The sequence below is a fragment of the Gopherus evgoodei genome, chromosome 12 (genome assembly GCF_007399415.2).
Source record: "Gopherus evgoodei ecotype Sinaloan lineage chromosome 12, rGopEvg1_v1.p, whole genome shotgun sequence".
In the NCBI taxonomy this organism is placed as follows: Eukaryota; Metazoa; Chordata; order Testudines; family Testudinidae; genus Gopherus; species Gopherus evgoodei.
Window position 1 is genome coordinate 5,939,267 of NC_044333.1, and position 27,176 is coordinate 5,966,442.

The 27,176-nt window shown below is 47.4% G+C and overlaps 1 protein-coding gene across 1 annotated transcript in view; it reads left to right on the forward strand.

Moving 5' to 3' along the window:
* The window catches only part of PLEKHG4 (pleckstrin homology and RhoGEF domain containing G4), a 165,706-nt gene that overhangs the window by 42,291 nt on the left and 96,239 nt on the right, over positions 1-27,176 (forward strand). Inside the window, exons 4-8 of the mRNA XM_030581850.1 lie at positions 7,333-7,548; positions 11,621-11,744; positions 12,973-13,066; positions 21,724-21,810; positions 25,883-25,999. Of these exons, the coding sequence (XP_030437710.1) occupies positions 7,333-7,548; positions 11,621-11,744; positions 12,973-13,066; positions 21,724-21,810; positions 25,883-25,999 (638 nt within the window). The remainder of the gene's footprint in view (positions 1-7,332; positions 7,549-11,620; positions 11,745-12,972; positions 13,067-21,723; positions 21,811-25,882; positions 26,000-27,176) is intronic.

The following is a 27,176-nucleotide window of genomic DNA, read 5'->3' on the forward strand; positions in this document are numbered from 1 at the left end:
GTGCCCAGTGTGTAGGATTTTCAGTGGTGGATGCTAGTACTTAACAACTGTGATGTGTCCTTAGAATGAGACACTCTCCACATGGGCTACAAAGCAGCCATTGGATGGTAACTGGTTTTAGTCATTGCCGTCTTGTGCCAGTTTTTGCCTGGTGACCCAGAGGTGAAAGGCCCATGGCTGGAAGTCAGAAAACCTGGGTATTCAGGTTGCCACACACTCTTTTAATGACCCTCGCCTCAGTGCTTCAATGTTCCCATCTGAAGAGTCCAAAAATAACTGATCCCAGTTGAGGTTATGAGATAATGAAAGTGAGAGATGCTGGCTGCTCTCCAGTTCATGTGCAATGTCTAATCACTGCAGTAGTGGAACTTAGTGACATAATACTTAGAGAGAAAGCAAAGGGCCTTTCTATTTCAAAAACACATTAGGGTTTTAAAGGTCACGACCCAGGAGATATTGCAGAAATAGGTGAGTCCCAGCCTGGATGTTGCTATTCTGAGCCGCGGCCCGTGGCCCTTCAGTTGAAAGGTCTTGTGTTAAAAATACTTTACTCAAAATATGAGTTAAGGGGTAGGGAAAATCAAAATGTTGTCTCAAAGCTGGCGGTACTTGGCTTTTAAAAATACTCAGAGTGTTTCCTTACCACTGGCACTACAATCAATTAAAGTGCAAAAGGGGATAACGTACCTCACGGAGGTTTGGGAAGCTTAGTTAGGTCGATAACATTTGTGAGGGCTTTGAAATCCTTGGATGGCAGGTGCTTGTTTAATTCGTTATGATTCATCTCGCCATTTCTAACCCAAACAACAACTAAGGCCTTGTCTGCACCTAAAATTTAGGTCAGCCTAGGTACATCACTCCGGATTTGAAAAATTCACCCCATCGAGAGATGTCACTAAACTGACCTGAGCCCCAGTATAGACACTGACAGAAGAATTCTTCCGTCAACTAGCTGTTGCCTGTCAAGGGGGTAAGTTTACTACAGAACAGAAGAACCTCTTCCCTCACTGTAGTAAGTGTCTACACTGCAGCAGTGTAGCTGCAGTGCTGCAGCAGAGCCACTGTAGTGCTTGTAGTGTAGACATAACCTTAGAGATACAATTCCAAAGTGAATAGACACAGTATTTGCTGTCCTTTTGGTATTCATTTCCAGCCGCGTTCCCTGCCAGCTGTTCTGTGTCTGTAAGTTCTAAGAGTTACAGAGTGAAATTCTTGATCATTCACTTATAGAATTGTAGAACTATAGGATTAAAAGGCACTGCAGGGGTCATGCAATCTAACCCGCGGCCAGTTCACGTTATAGTTGAGGTTGTAAAACTGTTGCCATTATAATCCCATATTTCATCACACCTCTGACGTCCTGAGACAGTCCCAAATTGAGCTGAAACATACTTTGCTTGATCTCTACCCAAAAGTGAAGTGTCTTTGGAAAGTCTAAGCAAAGCCCCTTCTGCTGTGTCTGAGTTGGGATAGCACAGCAAACTCCCGCTGCTCCCACGTACAGACATTCCAGCTGCCATTTCCCCTGGACTGATAACATAAAGACAAGGCATATTTGTCATGGAAGGAGTCCTCATTTGGAAAAAAAGAGTTGGCTATTAATGAAATAGTTATGTGACTGAAAAATCACTTCCGAGCATGTTCAGCAGCATCTAAGATTTTTTTACCGCCCTGCCCACTAGTGATGTTACAGTGCGCACCGGGATCAGGCCAGAATCATGGACTGGGCTGAATCTGCAAGAGCTGAGGCTCTTCGGCTGTCGATGGGGCAGTCTGCAAGAGGAATACCAATGTCCGTTTGCAACCTGCACACCCCAGCCTTCTCCCACAATTGCTGCCTTAACCTCAGGGAAAGGAGAAATCTGCAGCTGTGGCAAATTCATTCGCCCCTGCTCTCACTGCAGATTTTTCTGCAATCTGCTACATTCTGCAATCTCCTTTTTAAAAAAATTAAGCTCTCCGCCCTCTTCCCAACTTTGCAGTAACATAATGTGATAGACCCAGGCCAGTTGGGAACAGCAGCGTATTAGAAGGGAGATATACTGGCCACTGGATATGCAGTTTTCTGTTCCCTGAGTGACCAGAGCAGGGGCTGCTCCAGGCTAATGAGAACAGCTGACTAAGAGTCAGGTAAGGCATTTAAGCACCTGACTCTAATTAAGGCCCCTCTGATGCTATACAAGGGCTCACTCCAGTCAGGCCTGGGGGAGCCAGAGGAGAGGAGAGGAGAGGAGAGGAGAGGAACAGAACGGAATGGAATGGAACAGAACGGAACTAGGAGCAAGAGATGTGCAAGAAGCTGAGAGTGAGTAGGCATACTGCTGGAGGACTGAGTAGTACAAGCGTTATCAGTCATTGGGAGGAAGGTCCTGTGGTGAGAATAAAGAAGGTGTTGGGAGGAGGCCATGGGGAAGTAGCCCAGGGAGTTGTAGCTGTCACACAGCTGTACCAGGAGGCACTCTAGACAGCTGCAGTCCACAGGACCCTGGGCTGGAACCTGGAGTAGAAGGTGGGCCCGGGTTCCCCCCAAACCTCCCAACCCCTGATCAAACCCAGGAGGAATTGACCTGGATTGTGGCTTCTACCAGAGGGGAAGGTCTCTGAGCTGTTTTCCGGCCCACAGGGTGAATCTGTGTGGTGAACAAATCCGCCAATAAGCGCAGGACCCACCAAGGTAGAGGAAGAACTTTGTCACAATAAACAGATGTGCTGCAGCCCTGTTATCAGTGAGGTGTGAATGCCCCAACCTGGCTGGGCCAGTGAAATACTTACCTCATGAAGCCCAGGAATTGGCTTTTTCATGACCAAGCAGAAATCAGGCTGGTGCAGTGTGAAGGCTGCACTGCTCCAGCATGGTTAGCCCCCTGCCCAACTGGCTCTGGCTTCCTGGCCTTCTGGTCTGGGAAGCCCAGTGGCCTGCAGTCCCCTGTAGTTCACCCCAGGAGATTTTCCTCCTTTTCCTTCTCTCCCCTCTAGTCTTCCCATGGGCTTGTTCCTTACAACTGCCTAGGTTCCTCCTTCTTCCTTCTAGTCCTGCCCTCTGGGCAAATGGAAGTCAAGGGCCAGTAGCCCTTTCTTCCTCTGGCATCTCCAGGGGCAACAGTCCTTTCTTTCTCTCTCTCTCGCTTCTCCTCGGGTTCCCCCTTCCAGCCTCTCCCTTTTAATATCCCTAGGTACCCCTTTCTTTCCTACCCCCTCCCAGCATGGAGAGCCACAAGGAGTTGAGGAGCGCTAGCCTGTAGAAGACACTTGTACCCAGTGTTTTTTCCAGCTATCTTTGTCCAGCCCAGACAGTGGGAATTGGGACATTGAGTGGAACTTTGGGGTGGATGGCTAGTGTGCCAGGACACTGGATCAGGACTGACTCAGCTGTGAATCACCTGGGTTTGCTTGGGGTCCACTGTTAACTGCTGATCCCCCCTGCTGATGGCAGCACAAAGGGTGAAGCCACGAGCATGCACAATTCATTCATATTTTGAAAAAGTGTCCCTGCTAGAATCGCTTACTTGCAGCTTTGATCTGTGCTGTGGTGAGAGTGGCTGTACCTCTGAGAGGTGCCGTTCCTCATCAGTTCAGCCAGAGCTTCAGTGTTCTGCAAACATATTTGTTCTTGCATTTAATATATTACAAATAGTGATGTAGTGTAGGTGCAGAAGCAGAGGGGGTGGATTCCCTGGTTTGGGTGAGGAATGGTCAATGCTCAGCTCACAGCTGCCCTGCGATCTGTCCAGTGCTGGGCAGCGGTTGGGATGATGAGAGTGAGACGCTCCCGTGTGCTGAATTCCTTTCAGGCTCTTTCCGCTTCTCTCCTTGTGGTTTGTAGTGGTTACCTTTCCTTGCTGCTCCAGATGGACACAGCTTTGCCAGTTACCCTCCTGGGTGACCATTCTGCAGCACACGTTGCACCTGCTTGTAGTGATGCAATTACTAATCCAAAGCAAACGCTCTCATTGGGACTGCAGGCTGGCTAGCCACAGAATCCCACATCCCCTGCACCAAATCATAATGACAATTCTCTAAACATACCTGTCATTTCAGGGCAACTGCTCCTGTATTTCTGCTCTGTGTTCCGGCCAGGGCCCCCATCCTCAGGCCTCCGTCTCCCCAGCTGTTGGCTATCTGGATGGAGACCCATCTCCCTCTCTCTTCCCTGCCTTCACTGTGTTATTCCCAGTGCAGACACGATGCCCAAGAACACCTGCTTGCTTTCTCTAGAGAGGTGGTTAACGAGTGTAATGGCTACTGAGGTACCAGGCAGCACTTCCTATGCAAGCCTACTTGATTCTTAAGCTATTACAGAGGAATCATATTAAACACAATAAAAGAGCCTACATGCATCCTAACAAGCTTACCAGGGTTCACCCCAGCCCCAACATGGCAGGAGCAGTCCGTCACCCCGCCACCCAAGGGGATACCTTCTCATTACAAGTTCATCACAGCTTTAGCCCAGAACAAGCCACCAATCTTATGTGGCCTCAGTAGCTTCAGTCCTTCCAATCCTGCTCTAAGGACTGGGGCCCTCTGTGGACCTGGGGGCCTGTCCATTTTCTGGAACAGGAAGCAGACCCTGTCTTTGTCTGCCGGGTCCCTGGGGAATCCAGTTTGAACTAGTCTATGTGCATCTTTCCAGGGGTGGCTTCTCTAGAGATGTCCCACCTGAGTGAATTAGCTTGATCACTCCCTGCTGTTCTCTTGTTTACACTTCCTGTGGAAATACATAAATTCCACATAAACAACCTCATTTTTAATACAGCGGACTCCAGTTCAGTAAGGTTGAAGTCCATTCAGTAAAGTTTATCTTACTTCCATAAGATTTGTTCGGGATATTAGAGGATATTATGTCTGTTGCAATACTCATCATAGCAGAGTTCCAGACTCAGGGCCCCTACATGACCAGGCCTGAAATTCCCCAGGCACAAAGCTCTGAAGCCTTTGGAGGTATTTCATACCAGTCCTGCCATAGCCAGTGCATTAAACTGCAAGCTTAGGGAGCATGAGTTCTATTCCCAGTTCTTCCCCATGGCTGCTGTAAATATATCTGTTCCCTTCATAACACTTATTATGAAACTAGAGTTTTGTATTGTTCCCTCAAGGGGTAACTCTCATTCACCTATTTTATAGGTAAGAGAAATGAGAGCTTGCCTAAACTCATTTCAGACAGAGCTTGCCATAGAACCCAACATAACAGAGCCAATTCTCATCCAGTTTGCCACATAGCATTTCAGAAGGAACATGCCATGTTAGGTGCTTCTGGACCTCACTACACAGTGTGACTGTTGCACCTTCTAGTGTTTAAACACATACAGAGGTTTATGACAGTGGTACTGCTCCTAAGCTTGGTTGATAAATGCAGTAGTGTTGACTTAATAGACTTAGATTTCTGTAAGGCATCAGACTTGATGCCGCACAACATCTTGATTAAAAAAAACTAGCCCAATCTACAATGAACATGGCATGCGTTAAATGGATTAAAAACTGGCTAACTAATAGCTCTCAAAATGTAATTGTAAAGTGGAATTATCATTGAATGGGTGCGTTTCCAGTGGGGTCCCACAGGGATTGGGTCTTGGTCCTATGTTATTTAACATTTTTATCATGACCAGGAAGAAAACATAAAATCATGCATAAACAGGGGAATCTTGAGTAGAAGTAGAAAGGTTCTTTTACCTCTGTATTTGGCACTGGTGTGACTGCTGCTGTGTCCAGTTCTGGTGTCCACAATTCAAGAAGGACATTGTTAAATTGAAGAGGCTTCAGAGAAGAGGCACGAGAAAGATTAAAGGATTAAAAAGTGATGGACTCAGAAGGCTCAATCTACTTATTTTAACAAAGGGAAGGTTAAGGGGTTACTTGTTTACAGTCTTTAAGTAGCTACATGGGGAACAAATATTTAGTAATGGGCTCTTCAGTCTAGCAGAGAAAGGTGTAACATGATCTGATGGCTGGAAATTGAAGCTAGACAAAATCAGACTGGAAAGAAGGTATAAATTTTTGAGGGTAATTAACGACTGGAACAATTTACAAGGATTGTGGTGGATTCTCCTTCAATTACCATTTTTAAATCAAGATAGGCTGGTTTTCTAAAAGATCTGTTCCAGGAATTGTTTTGGAGAAGTTCTCTGGCCTATGGGAGAGGGATGACTCAGTGGTTTGAGCATTGGCCTGCTAAACCCAGGTTTGTGAGTTCAATCTTTGAGGGGGCCGTTTAGGGAACAGGGTAGAAATCTGTCTGGGGATTAGCCCTGCTTTGAGCAAGGGGTTGGACTAGATGACCTCCTGAGGTCTCTTCCAACCCTCCTCTTCTATGATCCTATGTCATAGGGGAGATCAGACTAGTTGATAACACTGGTCCACACTGGCTTTGGAATCTATGAAACCCTAATCTCCTGCCTCCTGTACATGGTCCAAGCACAAGGCATCCTTCCTTTCCCTTATCTGGGGTAGGCCAGTTTATCCTGAGTTGGACTCCATCAGAGAATGATGTCCTCATAAGATAACCAGCAAACTCTTTAATGTATCTGTGATTCTCAGACCTGTTCTTGTAGGGCACAAACACAGTGTAAAACATTTTTTTTTAAGCTGGGCAAAGGGAGCTTGCAAATAGCATGGGATGGGCATCAACCTATAAACAGCAGCATTCACTCCTACAGTTCCCAGGGATCCCACTTCAAGCCACAGTTGAAGAGACCCAGCTTTCTGGGTACAGCTGTTTAACTAAGTAGCTCCAAATGTGTCTCTGTTTGTAAATAAGCTGCATAGTGACAGCAGCTGTTGATGCAGCAGTTTACTTAGGCCAGGTCCACACTACAGTGTTAAATCGATTTAAACAGCGTTAAATCGATTTAACTCTGTAACCGTCCACATTACCAGGCACTTAAAATCGATTTTAAGGGCTCTTAAAATCGATTTCTGTACTCCAGCTAAACGAAAGGAGTAACCCTAAAATCGATATTACTAAATCGATTTAGGGTTAGTGTGGACGGATATCGAAGTTATTGGTCCTATTCTTTTACTGAGCTACCCAGAGTGCACCGCTCCGGAAATCGATGGTACCCTGTCACCATGGACGCACACCACCGAAGTAATGTGCCCTAGTGTGGACGTGTAAAATCGATTTTATAAAACCTGTTTTATAAAATCGATTTTACTAATATCGATTTAAAGCTGTAGTGTGGACGTAGGCTTAGTAGTTGTTGAAGAGGTTTGGGGTGCCAGAGGTCAGTGCAGTCCTAGCAAGTCTCATGTGTCTGGAGTTTGTTAGCTGACACCTCTGACTGGGGATGGGATCTGCCCCCAGGCTCCTGACACCAGTGGGATTATTTTATTTTACAGGAACACGGCTGAAAGGGGGAGAAAAGATAAAAGAAGAAATGTGCACAGATTCGTGGGAGCCAGCAGGTCGACTCTGTTCCCCAAAGGAAGGCTCAGCAGCTGTTATTCACCAGGAACCTCCATCTTATGTGGTACCCAGAAGTTTACAGACTGCACCCGTCACAGCGAAGGAAGTGAACCTCGACGTGCTCAGGAGTGGAGTTGCCTGTCTGCCAGGTGAGTGAGTGAGGCAGAGGGATGGGCAGGAAGCTTTATGCTGCAAAAGGGCTGTTTTAGGTGTGCTGCTCATAGGGATGCATTTTAGACTTTCCCGTGGGGCAGGAGGTCTGTGTGTGCCGTATTCCTTTCACTATAAACATTTCTGAAGTTCGGTCCTCAAATCCCTGGCCAACTCTTGGAGCTTTCAAGCCGAGTCGGAGACTGGCAGCAAACAGGACCTTGCGCTCAAGAAGGACTAGATAATTTGCATCCAGGAGTCCTAATGTAACTATAGCATCCTTGTGGCCAAGATGGAATCCACTCTGCGGGATGGCTGCGGTCAAGGAAAGGTGCTCCCCTTCTACCCCAGGGGCACCTGTTCCAACCCCCAACGTAAATACATACACACTGGAACAGTACAATGAATATAGGAAAGGGAAATATTTATTTACAGAGGGATGAATGTAGAAAACCAGCATGGAGAAAGATAAGGAGAGAGGTAAAACAAGGGTATATTGACCACGGGGACCCATGTGCCCAATGTGCACAACATCTAGACAGAGAGCTCAGGAATCTAGGACAGAGTTCTGATCAATGTAGGAAAAGGGTCATAGTGGACCAGCAACTCAGTAGAGCTCCCAGTACAACCTAGTGGCAAAAAGGGCTAATGCAATCCGTGGCTATCTAAAGGGGATTAGTGGGCAGAGTAGGGAGGTAGGGTGATCAGATGTTCCGATTTTATAGGGACAGTCCCGATTTTGGGGTCTTTTTCTTATACAGGATCCTATTACCCCCGTCCCGATTTTTCACACTTACTGTCTGGTCACCCTATAGGGAGGTGATTTTAACTCTGCCTATGGCACTGGTGAGACCAATACTAGGATACTGCATCCAGATCTGGAGTCCACATTTTAAAAAGGATGTTGAAAAATTGGAGAGAATGCAGAAAAGAGCCACAAAAATGACTCAAGGGCTAGCAAAAATGCCTTACAATGAGCGACTTCAGGAGCTCAACGTGTAGAAGACTGAGGGGTGACTTGGTTACAGAAAGACCTTCATGGGGAGAAAATAACACCTACTAAAAGCCTCTTTAATCTAGCTGAGGAAAGCAGAACACAAACCAGTGGCTGGAAACTGAAACCAGACAAATTAGAAATAAGGCCCAGTTTTTTTAACTGTGAGGATGATTAACCATTGGAACAAACTACCAAATCAAGTCTGGATGCCTTTCTGGAAGATATCCTTTATCCAGGCACAAGTTGTTGGGCTCCACACAGGGGTAACTGGGTGAAGGTCTCTGGCCTGTGTTGTATAGGAGGTCAGACCAGGTGATCTGATGGTCCCTTCTGCCCTTAAACTCTATGAATCTATGAAAAATTCAAACCAAAATTGTCACATGCACATAACATGTGAACACAGGGGCAGCCTTCCAGCAATGCTTGAAGAGAACCTTCATCTGAGGGAGGAGCAACATCAGAAGCACTAAATGCATCCAACTCATCCCTGGGAAGTGGGTGTGCCCAGCATAATACTAGGAGGAGTGTGAACTGGGGAGGACACGTGCATGTGCTCAAACACACACAGACACGCCCCTCTAATGGGGTATTAGACGTGGGTAGGGGTTATGGGAACACTGTGGTTACAGTGAAGAGAGTAAAAACGGTTTTATAAGGGGTAGGAACTAACAGTGGAGGTTCAAAAGAAGCTTTCCTCTGGGCAGGATGTTTCATTAGTCAGTTGTGGCACTTGCAGTTTCCTGTGAATTATCCAGTCCCAGCCACTGATGGAGACAGACCCCTTGTCTGAGCTGGTCAGGTAATTTCTATACTCCTATGTGGGAGCCAGAGGAAAGTTTAATCCAGTTTTTGCAGTTAATAATTCAGAGGACAATAACTGGTGCTTCAATAAAAGGTGAAAACAACCCCTACTAAACTTGACCATTGTATCATCTTGTCCATAAAGAGAGGATTCCATCCTGATCTCTCTGGCACTCAGCTGATGCCCTGGAGCATGAGAGTTTTGATGGCTTCTCTCTTAACTCACAGAGCTCCATATAGTATTAATGAACTCTTTCTATTTTAGCACCATTTTTTGGTCTTGTACTGCCCTGAACAGAACACAATATTCCAGGTGCAGTAACAGGGCTCCTGATTTATTTAATCTCCCGTTTAGACCTGACTTTAGAAGAACAAAGACCATTTAATGGTCCTCCTCCCTGAAAAGGGGTTAACCCTACTTGTGATTTCCCCTCTGTTTGAAATAATGCCTGCTTGCGGCCCTGGCTCTCATTACCAAACTCCACTGAGAGATTTGCTCCTAGCAGGGCAGATCTGTTTATCTGGGGCCCTTTGTGCCCTCACTGAAACCACTTATTTACTTTGCTCTATTTCTATTCACGTTCCCTCCAAGGGGACAGCAGGGGTCAAGTGGGCAAGATACAGAAAAGTGTAATTTTAATTTTATTTTTTTTTAGAATTCTGCTTTTTTTAGGTTTCTTGGGATGTTTTTAATCATGTCATGCCATTTTTACAACAAACAAGATACATGTGTTCCCAGCTTGTATAGATGAGCGGTCTCCTCAGAACAATGAGATTGTGGGGTACAACAATCCTGGTAACTTGCCCTTGCCTGGGGCCCCTGCCAGGTTTGTTGACTAGAAAAGACCAGGTGTGGATCTCTGAGGTGAAATGTAGAACTTTGAAACACACCGGTCGGGTGCAGTTGTACTGCCCTGTTGGGTCCTTTGCCAGGGTGGCTCCAGGCATCAGCGCACCAACCATGTGCCTGGGGTGGCAAGGCACGGGGGGCGGCCTGCTGGTCGCCAGGAGGGTGGCAGTCAGGCAGCCTTCGGCAGCCAACGGTCTGGCTTCGGCGGCAATTTGGCGGCGGGTACGCCGAAGGCACGGGACCAGTGGACCTCCTGCAGGCATGCCGCCGAATCTGTGGCACCAGCAGACCTCCCACAGGTGCGCCGCCGAAAGCCGCCTGCCTGCCGTACTTGGAGCGGCAAAATACATAGAGCCACCCCTGTCCTTCGCTTCCTTGTTCTCAGTGCAGAGCCAAGCAGTCCCGAGCCAAGCAAGGAGGATTGTTGAATGCCAATTAACACATATCACACATTCCTGGTGTAATGCTGCATAACCTCTTAAATACCCCCTCAACTTCTGCCACTGGAATTTTTGTCATGAAGGAGAGAGCCACAACTGCCTTCAGCTCTCCTTTCCTGGCTGGCAAGACCTGAGGTGTTTGGCTAAAGCAAAGGTCTTTCATCTGCTCCATGCATAGAGCCCTGGGGAATTCAGCTTGCTTTAGGTGGGGGAGTCAGCTGCATTGTGAATGCTCTCTTTGTTCACACCTTAACCCATAGGCATCCCCTGCAGAAGGACTCCAAACCTCCTGCAAGGTTAACAATGTGTGCCCAGCACCCATTGTCCCTTTAGGGCTGCCATAGCGTGGTGGGCTCCTCCACAGTGAGGGGAAAGCCATGCTTCTGATGCCTCCATCTTGTGTTGACCCTGGAGTGAGAGCTGCGGGTTCCCTCTCTGTAGATTTGTTCTGAAGAGGAGCCTGCTGCTTTGTGTGCTGGGAGACTAGGCTTTCCTCCCTCCGCCTGGAATACTAGTGCTGAATTTGATTAGGCTGCACACGGTTCTTCAAAGCTCTTTAAATAAGCAATCAGCTGCAAAAGTAATCGTGCTGCTTGAGGGCCAAGAGGGCTTTAGACCCTTCAAGCCTGAGTTTTATTACTTTCTGCGGTGCTGAGTGTGGGCCTGAATCGCTGTTTCCAGTAACTGCAACAGAAACCGTGCAAACAGCGAGCATTGTCTGTGCCTCTCAGTGGCCATGGCACTGCTTCAATGGCAAGTCCTGGTCTTCTCCTGGTGGGCACTGGTGTGTCGTGGAGGATGTGTACTCAATTCTGTGGGGGTGGAAAGTAGGGGAAGAGCATTTGGTCCCAACAGCAAGGCTGTAATTTACAGGGAGAATCACAAGGGCCGTGGGTGAGCTGGGCTGCCCTGGAGGTAATCTGTGGGGGAATCCTTCAAGGCTCTGACAAACTGCAGATGTTAAAATAAATTCTCATTTTCAGGCACCAGAGACAAGTGTGGACGTGCAGTGGCCATAATCACCACAAGGAACACGATTTGGCTAAACCCTCACTGCAACACCAGCGAGCTGGTGCGCCTCCTCCTGTACTTGCACAGCATCCCAAGGTTGGTGCCATTTCCAGGCTGGGCAGGGTGTCAGACAGGCAGGACAGGGCAATCTCTACTGGCACCTAGTTTGGAGCTGGATGGAGCTGGCTGCCTTTGGCAGCATGAGGAGATGGCCCCAAACAGCTCAGAATCTGCACAAGCCACAGATCTGCTGGCTTTGGCCATGCAGCTTGCAGTATACACATGCTAAGCAGTAGTGCTATGTGTATATTGTTCTACGTTTCCAAGCATTGCCATGAATCCAAACCATTTCTCACTCTTCTGCATTAACTCAGAAAATAGGGCTTAGAAAACATGACGTTGACAATTCTGGGGTAGCCCAGCAACTCATGCAACAGCCCTGTCATATAGATCTAGGAAACAATCTTCCTGACAGCCTGTCCTCCAGTGCTGAAGGCGGCTGCAGAGGCTGAGCAAGTGTACCTCAGCTGGACGAGTGACGTATTGGCATCACGGATGTGATACAGTTTGCCTGGTAGAGCTAAACGCATTCAGAATGTATCAGTCTGTCGTGTGCTCTGTAGTTTTCAACCCCAACTGCTGCTGCCATGGGGCTTCTTCCAGATCCTCACAGATAGGGTGACCAGATGTTCCGATTTTATAGGGACAGTCCTGATTTTTGGGTCTTTTTTCTTATATAGGCTCCTATTACCCTCCACCCCCTGTCTCAATTTTTCACATTTGCTGTCTGGTCACCCTACTCACAGACTCCGTTGGGTCTTAGCTCCTGGTCTGCGTTTTGTAATACTTTGAAAAATACGATTAGTTCCAAGTGTGAGCTTTGTTGTCAGTGCAGCCGAAAGGATGTAAGTGATGCTGCGTTCCAGCCCTCGGGCACAGTCAGTGAGTGCTGGCACTCCCCATGGCTTCCCTCCTCACTACCTGCCTCCAGAGAGATGTGATAGTCTGTGTTGTCAGAGGATTTGCTGCTGGGGTCTGGGGAGTGGAGCAGCATAGCTGGAATTACAGTGTCATGGGAGGAGTGGTAGGTAAGGCATCAGGAATTTACTTAGCAGTACAAGGGAAGAAGAAGGAGCAGCCTAGGCAACCTCAAAGGGAAGAAGATATTGTGGCTAACAAAGTAAGGCCAGTTAGTGGCTTCCGTTTACAAAGCTGTATCGGGCATGCCCAGCACGGTACACCATGTTATCTAACAGTACCGCATGAATAGCTCGTGCTGCACTGTGGCAATGACACACTAACTCGTCTTTTCTTTTCCTCACAGAGCAGAGTGCCGAGCTTTGGGCCTAACCATTCTGGTAGATGCTCGTCGCTGTTCACCAGTTCCTGCCCTTTTTAAGGCTTTCAATTTACTGCAGGTGAGCCTGTAGAAGCAGCCCCAGTCTTTTGGCCCCAGGCTCTTTGGCGTGGTTGCTGTGTTCTGGCTTCCTGAAATCCATCCATGCCATCCCAGGTTTTGGCTGCTTTCAGGAGGTGGAGCGCTGGCCTGTTTCAGGGGGACCCCCCTGCCTGTACTTACCAGCCCTCAGGAAAAGCCAGAGTCCTGACTTTGGGGGAAGAACAGCTGCACTCCTTTCAGCCACTGCTGAGAGCCTTGTCCCCAGGCTCGTAAGTGCTGTCCACGGAATTCTGCTCAGAATGTGCTGCCACATTTCTGGCGAGTGTCTCTGTTGGCATCAAGATTTTGTTTTCATTCATCAGCTGCATGAAATATTCAGTAGACCGTCACTTTCAAAGACGAATTAAAAGTGAAGCAGAAACGCCAGTGCTGTGGCCGTGGCTGGCGGGACTGTCTCTGAAAGAGGAGGGCGGTGCTTTATGTCAGTGGTCTTCTGAGGAACCCGTCCTGCTGCTGATCGGTGGGGGGGTGGGGAGGGCGAGAATGATTGGAAGCAGACATGCTGTAACTTAATCTTGTTTCAGGTCAAAGGCTTTCATGTCAGTCAGCTGGAAATGAAGTGCATTGTGTTGACATTGATCAGAACTTATTTCCCATCTGTTGTTAGAAATCCAAACAAGATAATGAGTTGTAGTTGCAACTAATCATGGCTAAGCAGGTGCCTCTTTGCACTGGCCTTTTGGCCCCTCAGGGTGTCCACTCAAACAGACTGAATGAACCCAGGATGAGATTTTAGTGACACTTGTGCATACAGAGAGGCCGCTTGGCTGGGTGGGTGGTGCTTTGCTCTGCCACATCAGAGAGCTAGGGCTGAGTCATGGGTTCCCTCTCTTCCTTCCAGAGCTGGGTGGAGTTGGGAGCTGTGCTCAGGCAGCATGCTTAGCCCCTGGGGCAAGGGAGTATCTCATGGTGACCGTGCTGTGCTCTTGCTCCCAGTGCTGCAGGGGTAACATTCACAGCTCCTGGGAAAGGGAGTGTCTTTCATTTCATAGGGCATGGCTACACTTGGAGAGCGCAGTGAATTAAACCAGCCTTCGTAGAGTGCAGTAGAGAAAGCACTGCAGTCTGTCCACACTGACAGCTGACAGCGCACTGGCGTGGCCACATTAGCAGCTCTTGCAACAGCCACAGAGAGCAGTGCATTGTGGTAGCTATCCCAGCATGCAAGTGGATGCAACGTGCTTTTCAAATGGGGGCTGGGGTGGAGTGTGACAGTGTGTTGTTTGTATGTGGGGGGAGAGAGTGGGTTTTTGGGGGGCTGAGAGCATGTCACCATACTGTCTTGTAAGTTCAGACAGCAGCAGACCTCCCCCCGCCTCTCTCACACACACACAGCATTCCACAGTAATGGTTGCTTTGTCTTGGAGCAGATAAGCAACCGGCTGTCAAACGGAGCTTTCAAAGGGCATATCCAAAACAATGGCAAGAGTGGCCACTTGACTTAAGGGGATTATGGGATGTTTCCGGAGGCTGATTAGAGCGCAGTAATGCAACACCTCGTTCACACTGATGCCGCGGCGCTCCAGTAGGGGCGCATCAAATGTTATTCCTCTCGCCAAGGTGGAGAACCAGCAGCACTGTAGCCGTGGAGTCAGAGCGCTTGCCAGTGAGCTAGTGCACCCGGGGCTCCTTTCATGCGCTGTACCTCACAAGTGTAGCCAAGCCCATAGTGTCGCTCCTTGGTGCCTGGCTCGGGGCTCTGAGGTGTTGCAGAGGCGCTGGGTTCTGTAGGCTACATAGCTATGTTTCAGATGACAGACTTCCTAGAAATCAGCAACGATCTTAGGGAGCTGGGGTGATCAGAACATAGGACTAGAACGGGCCTCCCTCTTGAGTCATTGAGTCCAGTTCCCTGGTATCATGGTACCCCATTGTATCATACTGTTAATACATTTATCAAGCTCCTTCTTCAAACCAGTTGGGTTTCTTCTCCCCACTCCTCCTACTGGGAACAATTTTCCAAGGGTTGTGGTGGTGTCTCCATCATTGACTATTTTTAAGCCAAGATTGGATGTTTTTCTAAATGTTATGCTCTAGGAATTATTTTGGGGGTGTTCTGTGGCCTGTGTCATGCAGGAGTTCAGATTAGATGCTCAGAATGGTCCCTTCTGATCTTGGAATCTGTGAATTAGAAGATCTCAACGCACTCTACAAAGGAGGTCGGTATCATTATCCCCATTTTACAGATGGAGAAAGTGAGGCACAGAGAAATTAAAGTGACTTTCTTACCCGGCAGGCCAATGGCAGAGCTAGGAATAAAACCCTGTACTCTTGAGTCCTAGGTCAGTACCCTAGCCTTAAGGCCCTATTACCTAGACTGTAGAGTATAGACTAGAATATGTTTTGGTGTTCAAATCCCAATGTATCTCAGGGGATGAATGGTTATATACTCCTGTTTGTGCCAGAAGAAAAGATCATAGAAGATTACGGTTGGAAGAGACCTCAGGAGGTCATTTTGTCCAATCCCCTTCTCAAAGCAGGACCAACCCCAACTAAATCATCCCAGCCAGGGCTTTGTCAAGCCAGACCTTAAAAACCTCTAAGGATGGAGATTCCACCACCTCCCTAGGTAAACCATTCCAGTGCTTCACCACTCTCCTAGTGAAATAGTGTTTCTTAATATCCAGCCTAGACCTTCCTCACTGCAACTTGAGACCATTGCTTCTTGTTCTGTCATCTGCCACCACTAAACAACCGAGCTCTATCCTCTTTGCAATCCCCCTTCAAGTAGTTGAAGGCTGCTATCAAATCCCCCCTCACTCTTCTCTTCTGCAGACTAACTAAGCCCAGTTCCCTCAGCTAAGAACATAAGAATGGCCATACTGGGTCAGACCAAAAGTCCTTCTAGCCCAGTATCCTGTCTACCGACAGTGGCCAATGCCAGGTGCCCCAGAGGGAGTGAACCTAACAGGCAATGATCAAGTGATCACTCTCCTGCCATCCATCTCCCCTCCCGACAAACATAGTCTAGGAACACCATTCCTTACCCATCCTGGCTAATAGCCATTAATGGACTTAACCTCCATGAATTTATCCAGTTCTCTTTTAAACCCTGTTATAGTTCTAGCCTTCACAACCTCCTCAGGTAAGGAGTTCCACAAGTTGACTGTGCACTGTGTGAATAAGAACTTCCTTTTATTTGTTTTAAACCTGCTGCCCATTAATTTCATTTGGTGGCCCCTAGTTCTTGTATTATGGGAACAAGTAAATAACTTTTCCTTATTTACTTTCTCCACATCACTCATGATTTTATATACCTCTATCATATCCCCCCTTAGTCTCTTCTTTTCCAAGCTGAAGAGTCCTAGCCTCTTTAATCTCCCCTCATATGGGACCAGTTCCAACCCCCTAATCATTTAAGTTTCCCTTCTCTGAACCTTTTCTAGTGCCAGTACATCTTTTTTGAGATGAGAAGACCACATCTGTACACAAGTATTCAAGATGTGGGTGTCCCATGGATTTATATAAGGGCAATAAGATACTCTCCATCTTATTTTCTATCCCCTTTTGAATGATTCCTAACATCCTATTTGCTTTTTTGACTGCTGCTGCAAATTACGTAGACGTCTTCAGAGAATTATCCATGACTCCAAGATCTTTTCCCTGATTCGTTGTAGCTAAATTAGCCCCCATCATATTGTATGTATAGTTGGGTTATTTTTTCCAAGGTGAATTACTTTACATTTATCCACATTAAATTTCATTTGCCATTTTTTTGCCCAATCACTTAGTTTTGTGAGATCATTTTGAAGTTCAGTCTGCTTTTGTCTTAACTATCTTGAGCAGTCTGCAGACTTTGCCACTTCACTTTTTACCCCTTTCTCCAGATCATTTATGAATAAATTGAATAGGAATGGTCCTAGGACTGACCCTTGGACCACTAGTTAACCCTCTCTATTCTGAGAATTTACCATTTATTCCTATCCTTTGTTCCTTGTCTTTTAACCGATTCTCAGTCCATGAAAGGACCGTCCCTTTTATCCCATGACAACTTAATTTACGTAAGAGCCTTTGGTGAGGGACCTTGTCAAAGGCTTTCTGGAAATCTTAAGTACACTGTGTCCAATGGATCCCCCTTGTCCACATGTTTGTTGACTCCTTCAAAGAACTCTAATAGATTAGTAAGACACAATTTCCCTTTACAGAAACCATGTTGACTTTTGCCCAAGAATTTATGTTCTTCTATGTGTCTGACAATTTTATTCTTTACTATTGTTTCAGCTAATTTGCCCAGTACTGACGTTAAGACTTACTGGTCTGTAATTGCCAGGATCACCTCTAGAGCCCTTTTTAAATATTGGTGTTACATTAGCTATCTTCCAGTCATTAGGTACAGAAGCCGATTTAAAGGACAGGTTACAAACCCTAGTTAATAGTTCCACAATTTCACATTTGAGTTCTTTCAAAATTCTTGGGTGAATGCTATCTGGTCCCAGTGACTTGTTACTGTTAAGTTTATCAATTAATTCCAAAATCTCCTCTAATGACACCTCAATCTGTGACAATTCCTCAGGTTTGTCACCTACAAAAGCCAGCTCAGGTTTAGGAATCTCCCTAACATCCTCAGCCACGGAAACTGAAGCAAAGAATTAATTTAGTTTCTCCTCAATTACTTTATCATCTTTAAGTGCTCCTTTTGTATCTTGATCGTCCAGGGGCCCCACGGTTGTTTAGCAGGCTTCCTGCTTCTGATGTACTTAAAAAACATTGTTATTACATTTTGGCTAGCTGTTTTTCAAACTCCTTTTTGGCTTTTCTTACATTTTTACACTTAATTTGGCAGTGTTTATACTCCTTTCTATTTAAGATTTGTCTTCCACTTTTTAAAAGATGCCTTTTTATCTCTCACTGCTTCTTTTACATGATTGTTAAGCAACGGTAGCTCTTTTTTAGTTTTTATTAGCCTGCTCACCCAGCTTGTCTCTCTCATATCCTGGGACCAATGCGACTACAGCAACACAGCAAGCAAGAGACCAAAAATCGATTAGGAGTACTTGTGGCACCTTAGAGACTAACAAATTTATTTCAGCATGAGCTTTCGTGAGCTACAGCTCACTTCTTCGGTTGCTCACGAAAGCTCATGCTGAAATAAATTTGTTAGTCTCTAAGGTGCCACAAGTACCCCTGTTCTTTTTGCGGATACAGACTAACACGGCTGCTACTCTGAAACCTGTCAAAAATCGATTGTGAGCTATGGGAAGTTTCCTTTGCCAGCCTCTTACTTGCTCAGATTGTGTCCTTCCCTTTCTAACCTCTTGTGAGCCAGTTCCTCCTTCTGCCTCATTCAACCTGCAAGTCGGAATTTGGTCTGGTCAACGTTGTTCTGTTAACTTTTTTCCAACTGATCATTGAGCTTCTGACTAAACAACAACTGGTGTGGAAAGTGTCTGCTTTTCTTCGAAATATTCCATATTCTGTCAGGAGTATGGCCCTCAGCTGCGCCCGTTCAGTACTCCTGATGCCCTCGGAAACCTGATTGGCTGAAGAAGCCCGCAGGCCAGTTCTTAAACCTAGCAGCAGCGACAGCTTGCTGGCTGTTCAATGCACATGCTCACCGACACTCTGCCTTCCTGTGCTTGTCTCCCCAAGCCCTGCTCCTGCTGTGCTCCTCCACGGCTCCAGCCCACATCCTGCCCTGCACCCAGCCGTGTTCCCGTCCTGCCTTCCCTGATTCCTGGTGATCCAGTTCTGACTCTCAGCTCTGATTCCTGACTCCACCTGCACCTTTGGCTCTGGCATTTGAATTCTGACTCTGATTCTGATCTTTGGCCCTGCTTCCTGGCTTTGGCCCTATCTCAACCCGGGGTTCTGGTGTCTAGATGCTGACCACTAGGCCTGACTCCTGCTCTGGCCACTAGGCCTGGCCACCGACAATCCTGTCTTCTGACATTTTCTTTTCTGGAAAACTAAAAAAATTTCAGTCTCTGACAGTTTTTGGATAAAATTTTTTAAATTTTTCAATGAAAATTTCCACAGGAACCCTCCTCCCCATGCACACTTTCTGATTATCTGTAATCATAATTCCAATTTTACAGCCTCACCGTGTGTTCTCAGAAATTATTGGGTTGTCAGAACATTAGCATTGTGACCCTATTACGCAAGCAGGTAGGAGGAGGAGAAGAAGGGCGGTGGCGGGGAACTTAATTAAACATAAATGTTCAGTGCCACCACCTGTCTTGAAATGATGGTTCATCTTCCTCCACCTGCATTATCCAGCAGAGACACCAGTCAAATTCCAGGATGTCTGTACAGCTGTGATCTCTGTTTCTCTCCCTGTCCCGTCCCCTCCCTGGTGATCTCCAGTTTTTACCCCAGTAATTCTGAACTTGTTGTGCTGTTCTGGCCTTTTCCTGACATTTGTCAGTGATCAAATGAAAAGGTGAATAAAAGATTCAGAAAAACCCCTGTATGCTTAGAAGGGACAATTGTTAGAATTGTATCCCACTCATACAAGGAGACCAAGGGGGTGGAGTGAGGAGAGATCCTTCTTTAGCATAAGAAAAAGTCTGTTTCCTTGCCCAAAGATCTCCATTGCGGTTTTGGCCCTTATATTTGTAGAATCCTGAATTGGGCCTCTGCACAGTGGCCTTTATTTCTCAATCAAAAGAAAGACCAAGAACTAGCTCAGTTAAGGGGAAGCACCTTTAGAACTCAAGACATCAGGCTTGGACCACCCCTTCCACCTTTCGCAGTGAGTTGAGGCAGAAGTGTGTTCTTAGAGCTGGCTCTCAAGTCATTAATGCAGAGTCAAGTTCAGCCTATGGGGTAGAAATGGGAGACTGTTAAAGCAATCTGCAGTGCTATTTGCTGGAGTTCATCATCCCCTGTGTTTTCCAGTGATTGCCTACTTTGTCTGCTTGTGCTGCTGCTCACTCTGGGTGTTATGTCCTTAAAGGTCATTGGAGAATACAGTTACAGAGTTCTCCTGTCAAAGGCTTGCTGGTCAATTGCATTTGTTCTGGACAGATTGCAGCTGAAGCTATACAAAAAAAAGAGTATTTGCTGTCGGGGGTTTCACTCATCACCAGGGCGCCTCCTCCTGGCTGCTCTGGGGATAAACTCTTTCCACGTGCTGCACCCTCCTCTAGCAGTCCCTTCACCTATCTTCTCTGACCCTGTTGCTTCTCTTGCCCCAGCAGCTGCAGCTTCTTGTTCATGAACTTGACCCTCCCACCCAGGTCACTACTGTCCTCCCCTTCTGGGGTATCGAAGTCTTCCAAGGTGAATTGTCCCAGGCGGTCCATTCACTGCTGTCTGGTCCGTACTGCTTCCCCGGTGGCTGGTAGAGAAACCTGCACCCACCCTCTACACCAGTTTCCAGCTCAGGGACCCTCTCAGTGGCCAAGGTCTGCCCTACCCCATACGTTGCTGCTTTTCCTACCTTCTCAGCTCTCCCAGCTCTGGGTTTGCCAGGCCAGACTCCCTGCTCCCAGGGAGTAGCTGTAGGCTACCTATATCTACAGCCCCAAACACACCTCACTTCTCCCAGGGAGTGACTGCAGACTGCTTCCCTGCAGCCCCTCTGCTGCGCTCAGCCCCTGGGCTTTAGACAGGCCCCTCCTGTTCTGTCCAGCTGACCCTGTCTAATTAATCCCTGCTCCCTGGCTCCTCCTCCAGGTGCAGCCTGGGCAGTTAATTGGCCCCCCTCGCCACCTTAACCTTTCCATTCTTGTGCTTATAATTTTACTTCTGGTCTTTTGGCTTTACCAGTCCAAAACCCCTCACAACTTAGCTTGGGCAAAGGCTTTTCTATACAGGCAAGTCGCATCTTAGTTGCATTAAAGATGCGCGAATTCAGCTTTGCACAGTCGGCAAAAACGGGGAAAAAAAGAAAAATAACAATATAAAAACTGCATCTGTGGTGCGGGTGATTCCGCCCGCCATTCAACTCAGTGAGTTTCGCTATACGCGGTTTTTGCTGTATGCGCTAACCGCAGAACGGACCCCCCGCGTAAGATGAGACTTGCCTGTAGCCTTTTATTGGAAGAGCACCTATTATTAGAACGTTTGCTAAAATATGAAGCCTTCCCTGCTGCCCAAACCAAGCCATAGTGACTCCGCTATTCACATAGTCTGTTTTCTTTACTCCTGTCTTAGCTCTTTGGGCCTGTCTCTAACTTCCCTGTGGAATGTTCTCCCTGTGGAGGCCTCCTGCTGGAGCAGGAAAGAGAGAGTTTGAGGCCACAGCTGCCAGGACATCCTTGAATTTGGTGCTTCTGTCCATTAACGCTAGTGGCTGGAGGCACATCCTTGGTGTTGGGCTGGGAGCAGTTAAGTAAAGAACACAAATTTGCTGGCATTGTGGGGAAAATGCTACTTTTCAGTTAGGGGCAGTGCCCGGTGAGAAAGCAGCTTTTTTACTGCATCCAGGTACCCTGACTCTGTGCAGTGTTTCCCAGGGCTAACAGCTTGGAGAGCATGTTCCCTTTAGGGCAGATCCTCACCAACAGATATGACTGCCTGCCCCTTCGGGGGAGACTGTGCCCTTCAGTTTGCAGTTGCAACTATCTTTGAAGAAGGCATTGCAATCTCTTGTGTTGAAATAAAACTAATGGTACATACTCCTAAGCAATCCATCCAGCTCGTAAGAGATCTGTGCTCTGTTCTCTGTTACAGGACATGGTTCCTCACTGTATTCACGGAGTTCTGCTGCTTGTTGAAAGAGATCTCACTTTTCGGATGGAGAAGCCAACAGCAGTGCAGGTAATGGAAGCATGCATGCAGGAACTGTTGGGGAGCGCCTGAGACTTGTGTTAACCCTCTGAACAGTGAGCTCTCTGTGCACTAATGTACGTTCATTCTCACTTGAAATCTCTGTAGTGCTGCTCTCTGTTTTATGGTGATGGTCTCTCTTTCCGGTGTGATATTTAAGGGGCTATAAATGTTTACGAATTGAGTAGATCGTTTATTGCCAAGTCCATCACTCTCACATATGCCCATGAATGTCAGGATACCAGAAAGCTCTTTGATAAGACTCTAGCAGGAAGGATACAGTGGGGAGTTGTGCACAATGAACACTGACTTGAGAACTTTTCAGGCCCTGTTGTCAACAACAGGCTAAATCCCCCAATGGGGCAGCATTGTTGTTGTGCTCAGCTGAGCACTCCTACAAGGGGAAGAGAGGACACCAAGGATGGGGAACATCAACACCCTTTTCAGTGGTGGAGTGTCTGTTCTCTTCCCTGCCAGTTCTGACTGCCCAAGTGGTGGGGAATCGTCAGACCTAAGGCCTGGAAGTCCTGGCTGCTGATGACTATGTTTCAGAACTGTTGTCTGGCTTTGGTGTCTCCGGGGGGTGCTACCTCCCCAGCTGGCACTCGCGTTGGGATGTTGGGAAGTTGGGAGGCACTTCCTCCACTAATGCCACTCCCCTGTACTCCTGCTGTCCCAGAGGAAATACAGGCCCCTTCAGCTGGGCCCAGTGACCACAGGACTCCCCAGTGGCTTCCCTGACACTTTGACCTGGGCGTGGGCTGAGTGAGGGCTTTAGGAAAAGGCCTCATGATTTCATCACACGGAGGTAGAAAATGAGTAATTTTAATGGCCAAGTCATGTTCTCAGCCCCAAATCAGGGGTTGACACTGGAATCACAGGGTGGAATTCTCTGGCTGTATTATGCAAGAGGTCAGACATGGGGTTCTCACAACAAAAATTTTGGTGGCCTCAGAGTGCGGCCATCGACTCTTGGTAGGGTTTTTTCAGACTCAGTAATAAAAATAATTTACAGTTGTCGCTATCCTTTACTGGACCTAAACAGAATAGAAACACAAATAAGGTGCTTTGCATGTTGTTGTCTTTTTGTTGTTGTTTCTTTTGCATTTTTGATTACAATTTTTTTCTTCTTCTAAGACTTGCTAGCTGGTAAGTCTTCTGCTGTGAAAAGTGATATTTGTATGTTTGTTAATACCATTTTCGCAGCAGACTTACTCAACCTCGGCAAGCCCTGGGACAAATTTAAGTCCTGAATGCTTGTGAACCTGGGAGAGGAGCCACTGCTTTGCGCCCCCCTATCACAGGCCAGGTGACTGTGGCCGCAAGGAAAGGCCCTGGTGGCCGCATGTGGCAGCATTTGAGAAACACTGGATTAGATGCAGCCCCTCCTGGCCTTGAACTCTGTGGCAGAGGTGCAGTTCTGTGACTCCAGGAAGCTCAGCACAGAAAGGTCCAATGAAGGGAGAGGCGTGTTAAAGGAGTAGCTTAATATATTACTGATAGTTGCAAAATGTAAACCTCAAAATGCAGAAGATGCACAGCGTGGCTAAGTTAGTGTGGCTGTTGGAAGCTTAACTTCTGCGTCCCCTCTCACCTGTAGTTCTGACCTTGCAACTGCCGCATGACTTCAGTGAGTCAAAATTGATAGAGCAGCCTCCAAAAGTATATTATTTGTAGGGTGGTAGCAACACCTAGAGGGCCCAGTCAGGGGTGGGGCTCTGTCACCAGAGTTCCCTCCCCAGGGACTCCCTAAGGCTCTGGTCAGGGGCTAAGCACTCACCTGGACCACTCTGTGCTCTTTGATGTCTGGGCATTTTTCCCACTGCAGTTCTGAGCCATCTGATTGGGCCCCAGGTAGTCGGCCCCTTCTGGGGTTGTCAGTGAACAGAACAACAAGGGAAATAACACAACGGAATCATCCCAAAGCTGATCTTAGGCTCTCCTCCTTCGGAGGGCGCTCGTTGGGCTGCAGTCCTAAAATGACTTCACAGGTAATAGAGGGGAATGGTTCCCTCTCCAGGTGAGTCAGCATTGGGGTCTCCTTTCCCTCAGGGAGGGTTCATTGAGGAGCTCCTGCCTTCAGCCAGCCCTCTCTCCAGGAGCTGAGGACTGGAGATCAGGTCAGGTCTGGTCTGGTGTCCCATCATCTGAGCTGGGTTTCTCCCTTTTAAGCTCTCACAAATGTGATGGGGCGGAGCCCACGTTATCCTGTTAACCTGTGTTGCCCAGCACGGGGTTTGCTGCGTACCCCTTCACAGGGCCCCTGTGCTGGACACTGTAGATACATGAGATAGCAGGACAATCTCTGCTCCAAAGAGCTCACAATCTGAGTGTGGAAGACGCTCTCTGAATTGCCGGCAGGTGAGTGAGTGGAGTATTGGACTCGACATGTTGTCAGCACTCGGGTCAGACACCACCTCAGTTGTAAATGTGTAAGGAGCCAGGAAACCTGGGGTGAAGCAGTAGCCCCTTTGAAATCAAAGTTCCCACTGACTTCAGTGGAGCCAAGATTTCACCCAGGATCCCTTCAGAAAAAGGTCCTGAATGTTCTGAGGTTCATTTGGGGAGAAATTGTTTTAATGTGGCTGTGTGTGCAGAGTGTTGCCATCTCTGGTTACAAAGAGAATGAGCAAAGGTGACAAGCCAGAGGCATTTGTTACCAGTCATTCACACGTAAGGGGGCATTTGTGTGTGTGTGGGTGCGGGGGACACAGAGCAAGGGCTAGGGAGGTATATCTGTGTGAGTGAAAACAACCAAAGTAATGGATGGAAAAAAAGTTTTTTAGACAAGTGAAAGCTGCCAAATCCAAGGGGATCAGGAAGGTGCAGAACAGAGATTAATAAAGAAATTGGCATACAGCAGAATCAAAGGGAAAGTCACAGTTTTAATGAGAAAATGGAAACTTTGCAACTCTAGAGGAATGTTGGATGTTTGTGTCTGAATTTCTCACTCCCAGCCCAGCACTGCAGGCTCTCTCAGCAGCTCTTGTCCATTTTCTCTGTGGGTATTATGTTCCTTGGATGGCGCAGCTCAGCTGCAGCCTCTAACCGGAGCAAGCTGGGGTGTATTGGATCTTGGGTACCCTCTAAGTGGCAAATGACTCCTGGCATAGATCAGAGGCGCACTGGGATTGGAGCAGAGAAGATCTGCTGTGTTAGGATGCTTCGCCGGGCATTACTTTGGGAAGCCTGTGGCCAGTTTTACAGTCCCGCAGAAACTTTATAAACATGCATGAATCATACTATGCCATGTGACCATGGAAGGCAGAGATTTGCTCTGTCGCCACCAGATAATTTTTGGCTTTGGAGGAATTCCTGGCTCCTTTCAAGCTTCCGTTTCACACTGCTTTGCTTCCAGTTTGCTCATTGAACTATAGAACGGGAAGCTAGTGAATTATTCTAAGATTGCTGAGCTTTTGTTTTTTCCTTCGTATTGTGATTGGATTTCACGTAACTCCCCTGTGTGTGTAGAGATTCAGGCTGTCATAGAGAGCTGGGATTTCTTGTTAGCCCTGCTGGAAAGTGGATCACTAGGGAGACATTCACCTTACTTATTCCCTTCCCCTCATATTGTATGCCTACACTGCAAAAAAAGGTGTGTTCTTGACTCAGGTTAGCCAACCATCAATGGCTATTAGCCCGGATGGGCAGGGATGGTGTCTCTAGCCTCCGTTTGCCAGAAGCTGGGATTGGGTGACAGGGGATGGATCACTTGATGATTCCCTGTTCTGTTCATTCCCTCTGAAGCACCTGGCATTGGCCACTTTGGTCTGACGCAGTATGGCCGTTCTTCTGTTCTAACTCAGGTTAAAATAGCACTGAAGACAAGAGCAACTTGGCTTTTATCCTCAGCTGATGCCTAAAAGGGAAGCCTGGGGTTGAACTCGAGCTACTAAACTGAGTTAAAAGCTGAGATGCTGTGTCATCACTGCTGTTTCAATGCATGTTATCTAACCCGAGCTAAGAACATTCCTTTTCTGGCAGTGTAGACATGACACTCTCGATTCGTCAGTGCTCCTTTCTGCAGGCAGACGTGATGCAGATGTGCTTTTTTTCTTCTCAGATTGAACTTCTCCACTCAATGAAGTCCCTCCACAAGCACATAGACAGCACACAGCTGCCACTGGAATTGGATGGAGCCTTCCCTTACTGCCATCGGGACTGGTTAAGCTTTCGCATGGTGAGTGAGACGTGAAACAGTCTTTAAATTTGCTGCTTCTAGGATTATGGCCAGATTTCCCATACACCGTAGAGCAGAAACTTATAATTAACTGGGTTAGTGCAAGATCTAGCAGCAAATAAATATGAAACTTACCAAAGACGGGAGAGGTGAAGTTCCGGTTCCCCTGATAGCCATGTCTCATCTGCCCTGTGCATGTCTGCATGGCCGTATTTGTCTCGTGTTGGTGTTGATGGATGTGCCAAGTGTCCAGATCAGCATGGCTATGGGAACCATAACCTTGAATGTCTTAATTTGTGTATGTTTAAGAATGTAATTGCCAGAGGGAGCAGTGGATGCATGAGAATCTGCAGGGCTAGGCCCTGGGAGGAACTGGGCTATTGATGCCTCCGCATTGCCACTAGAGGCTTAGGTTAGGCAGCCACAAGAGGACCCTGTGAAGCTAGACGTGGCAGGGCCTGAGTGGCGGCCCCTCACTGCCCACTGGTTGGCCAGTACTAGTATATAAGCCGTGATAGGGAGCTATCTGAGCAACAACACTGACTGCTTGCCTGCTTCTGCTCCAGGCCTTGCTTGCTATAAACCCCAAACTCCAGCTTCTGGCCCTGGTTTGTCCTTGCCTTTGCTATTTGACTGCTGTCTGTAGCTTGGTGCCTGATCCCGACTTCCTGGGATCCTGACCCTGCGACTTCTCTCTCAGTCGCAACTTAGCAGCTGACCAGGGCACATGGGCCGCCCACAGACTGACCCTGACAGGAGGGAGCAGGATCATTGCAGCCCTCTGCGGGGAGGGGAGACAGACTCCTTCCTTCTTGTACACTCCCAGGTCTCCAGGGCAGGAACTCTCTTGAAGTTTGTCTCATTCATCAGTGATTAGAATAATGTCACCACTTAACAAATAATAATTTGAATAATAAACATTTCAAAGTGATCAGAATTAGTTAGAATTCTGTTATTTTGGAGCCAGATTTCCTGGAATATATAAAAAACTGCCCATTGAGGACTATGCTCCTGGCATTTGTAAAGCTTTAGAATGCAGGTGCTGGAGTTCTTGGAGGAAATGCCTGAATTGGCTGAAAACACCCCTGTCCTCCAGCACTGGTGATTTACAGATTGTACCAAACTTGCCACCACATTCCACCTCAGAAGCCAAGCAAGGAGCTTCAGTTCCTTTGTG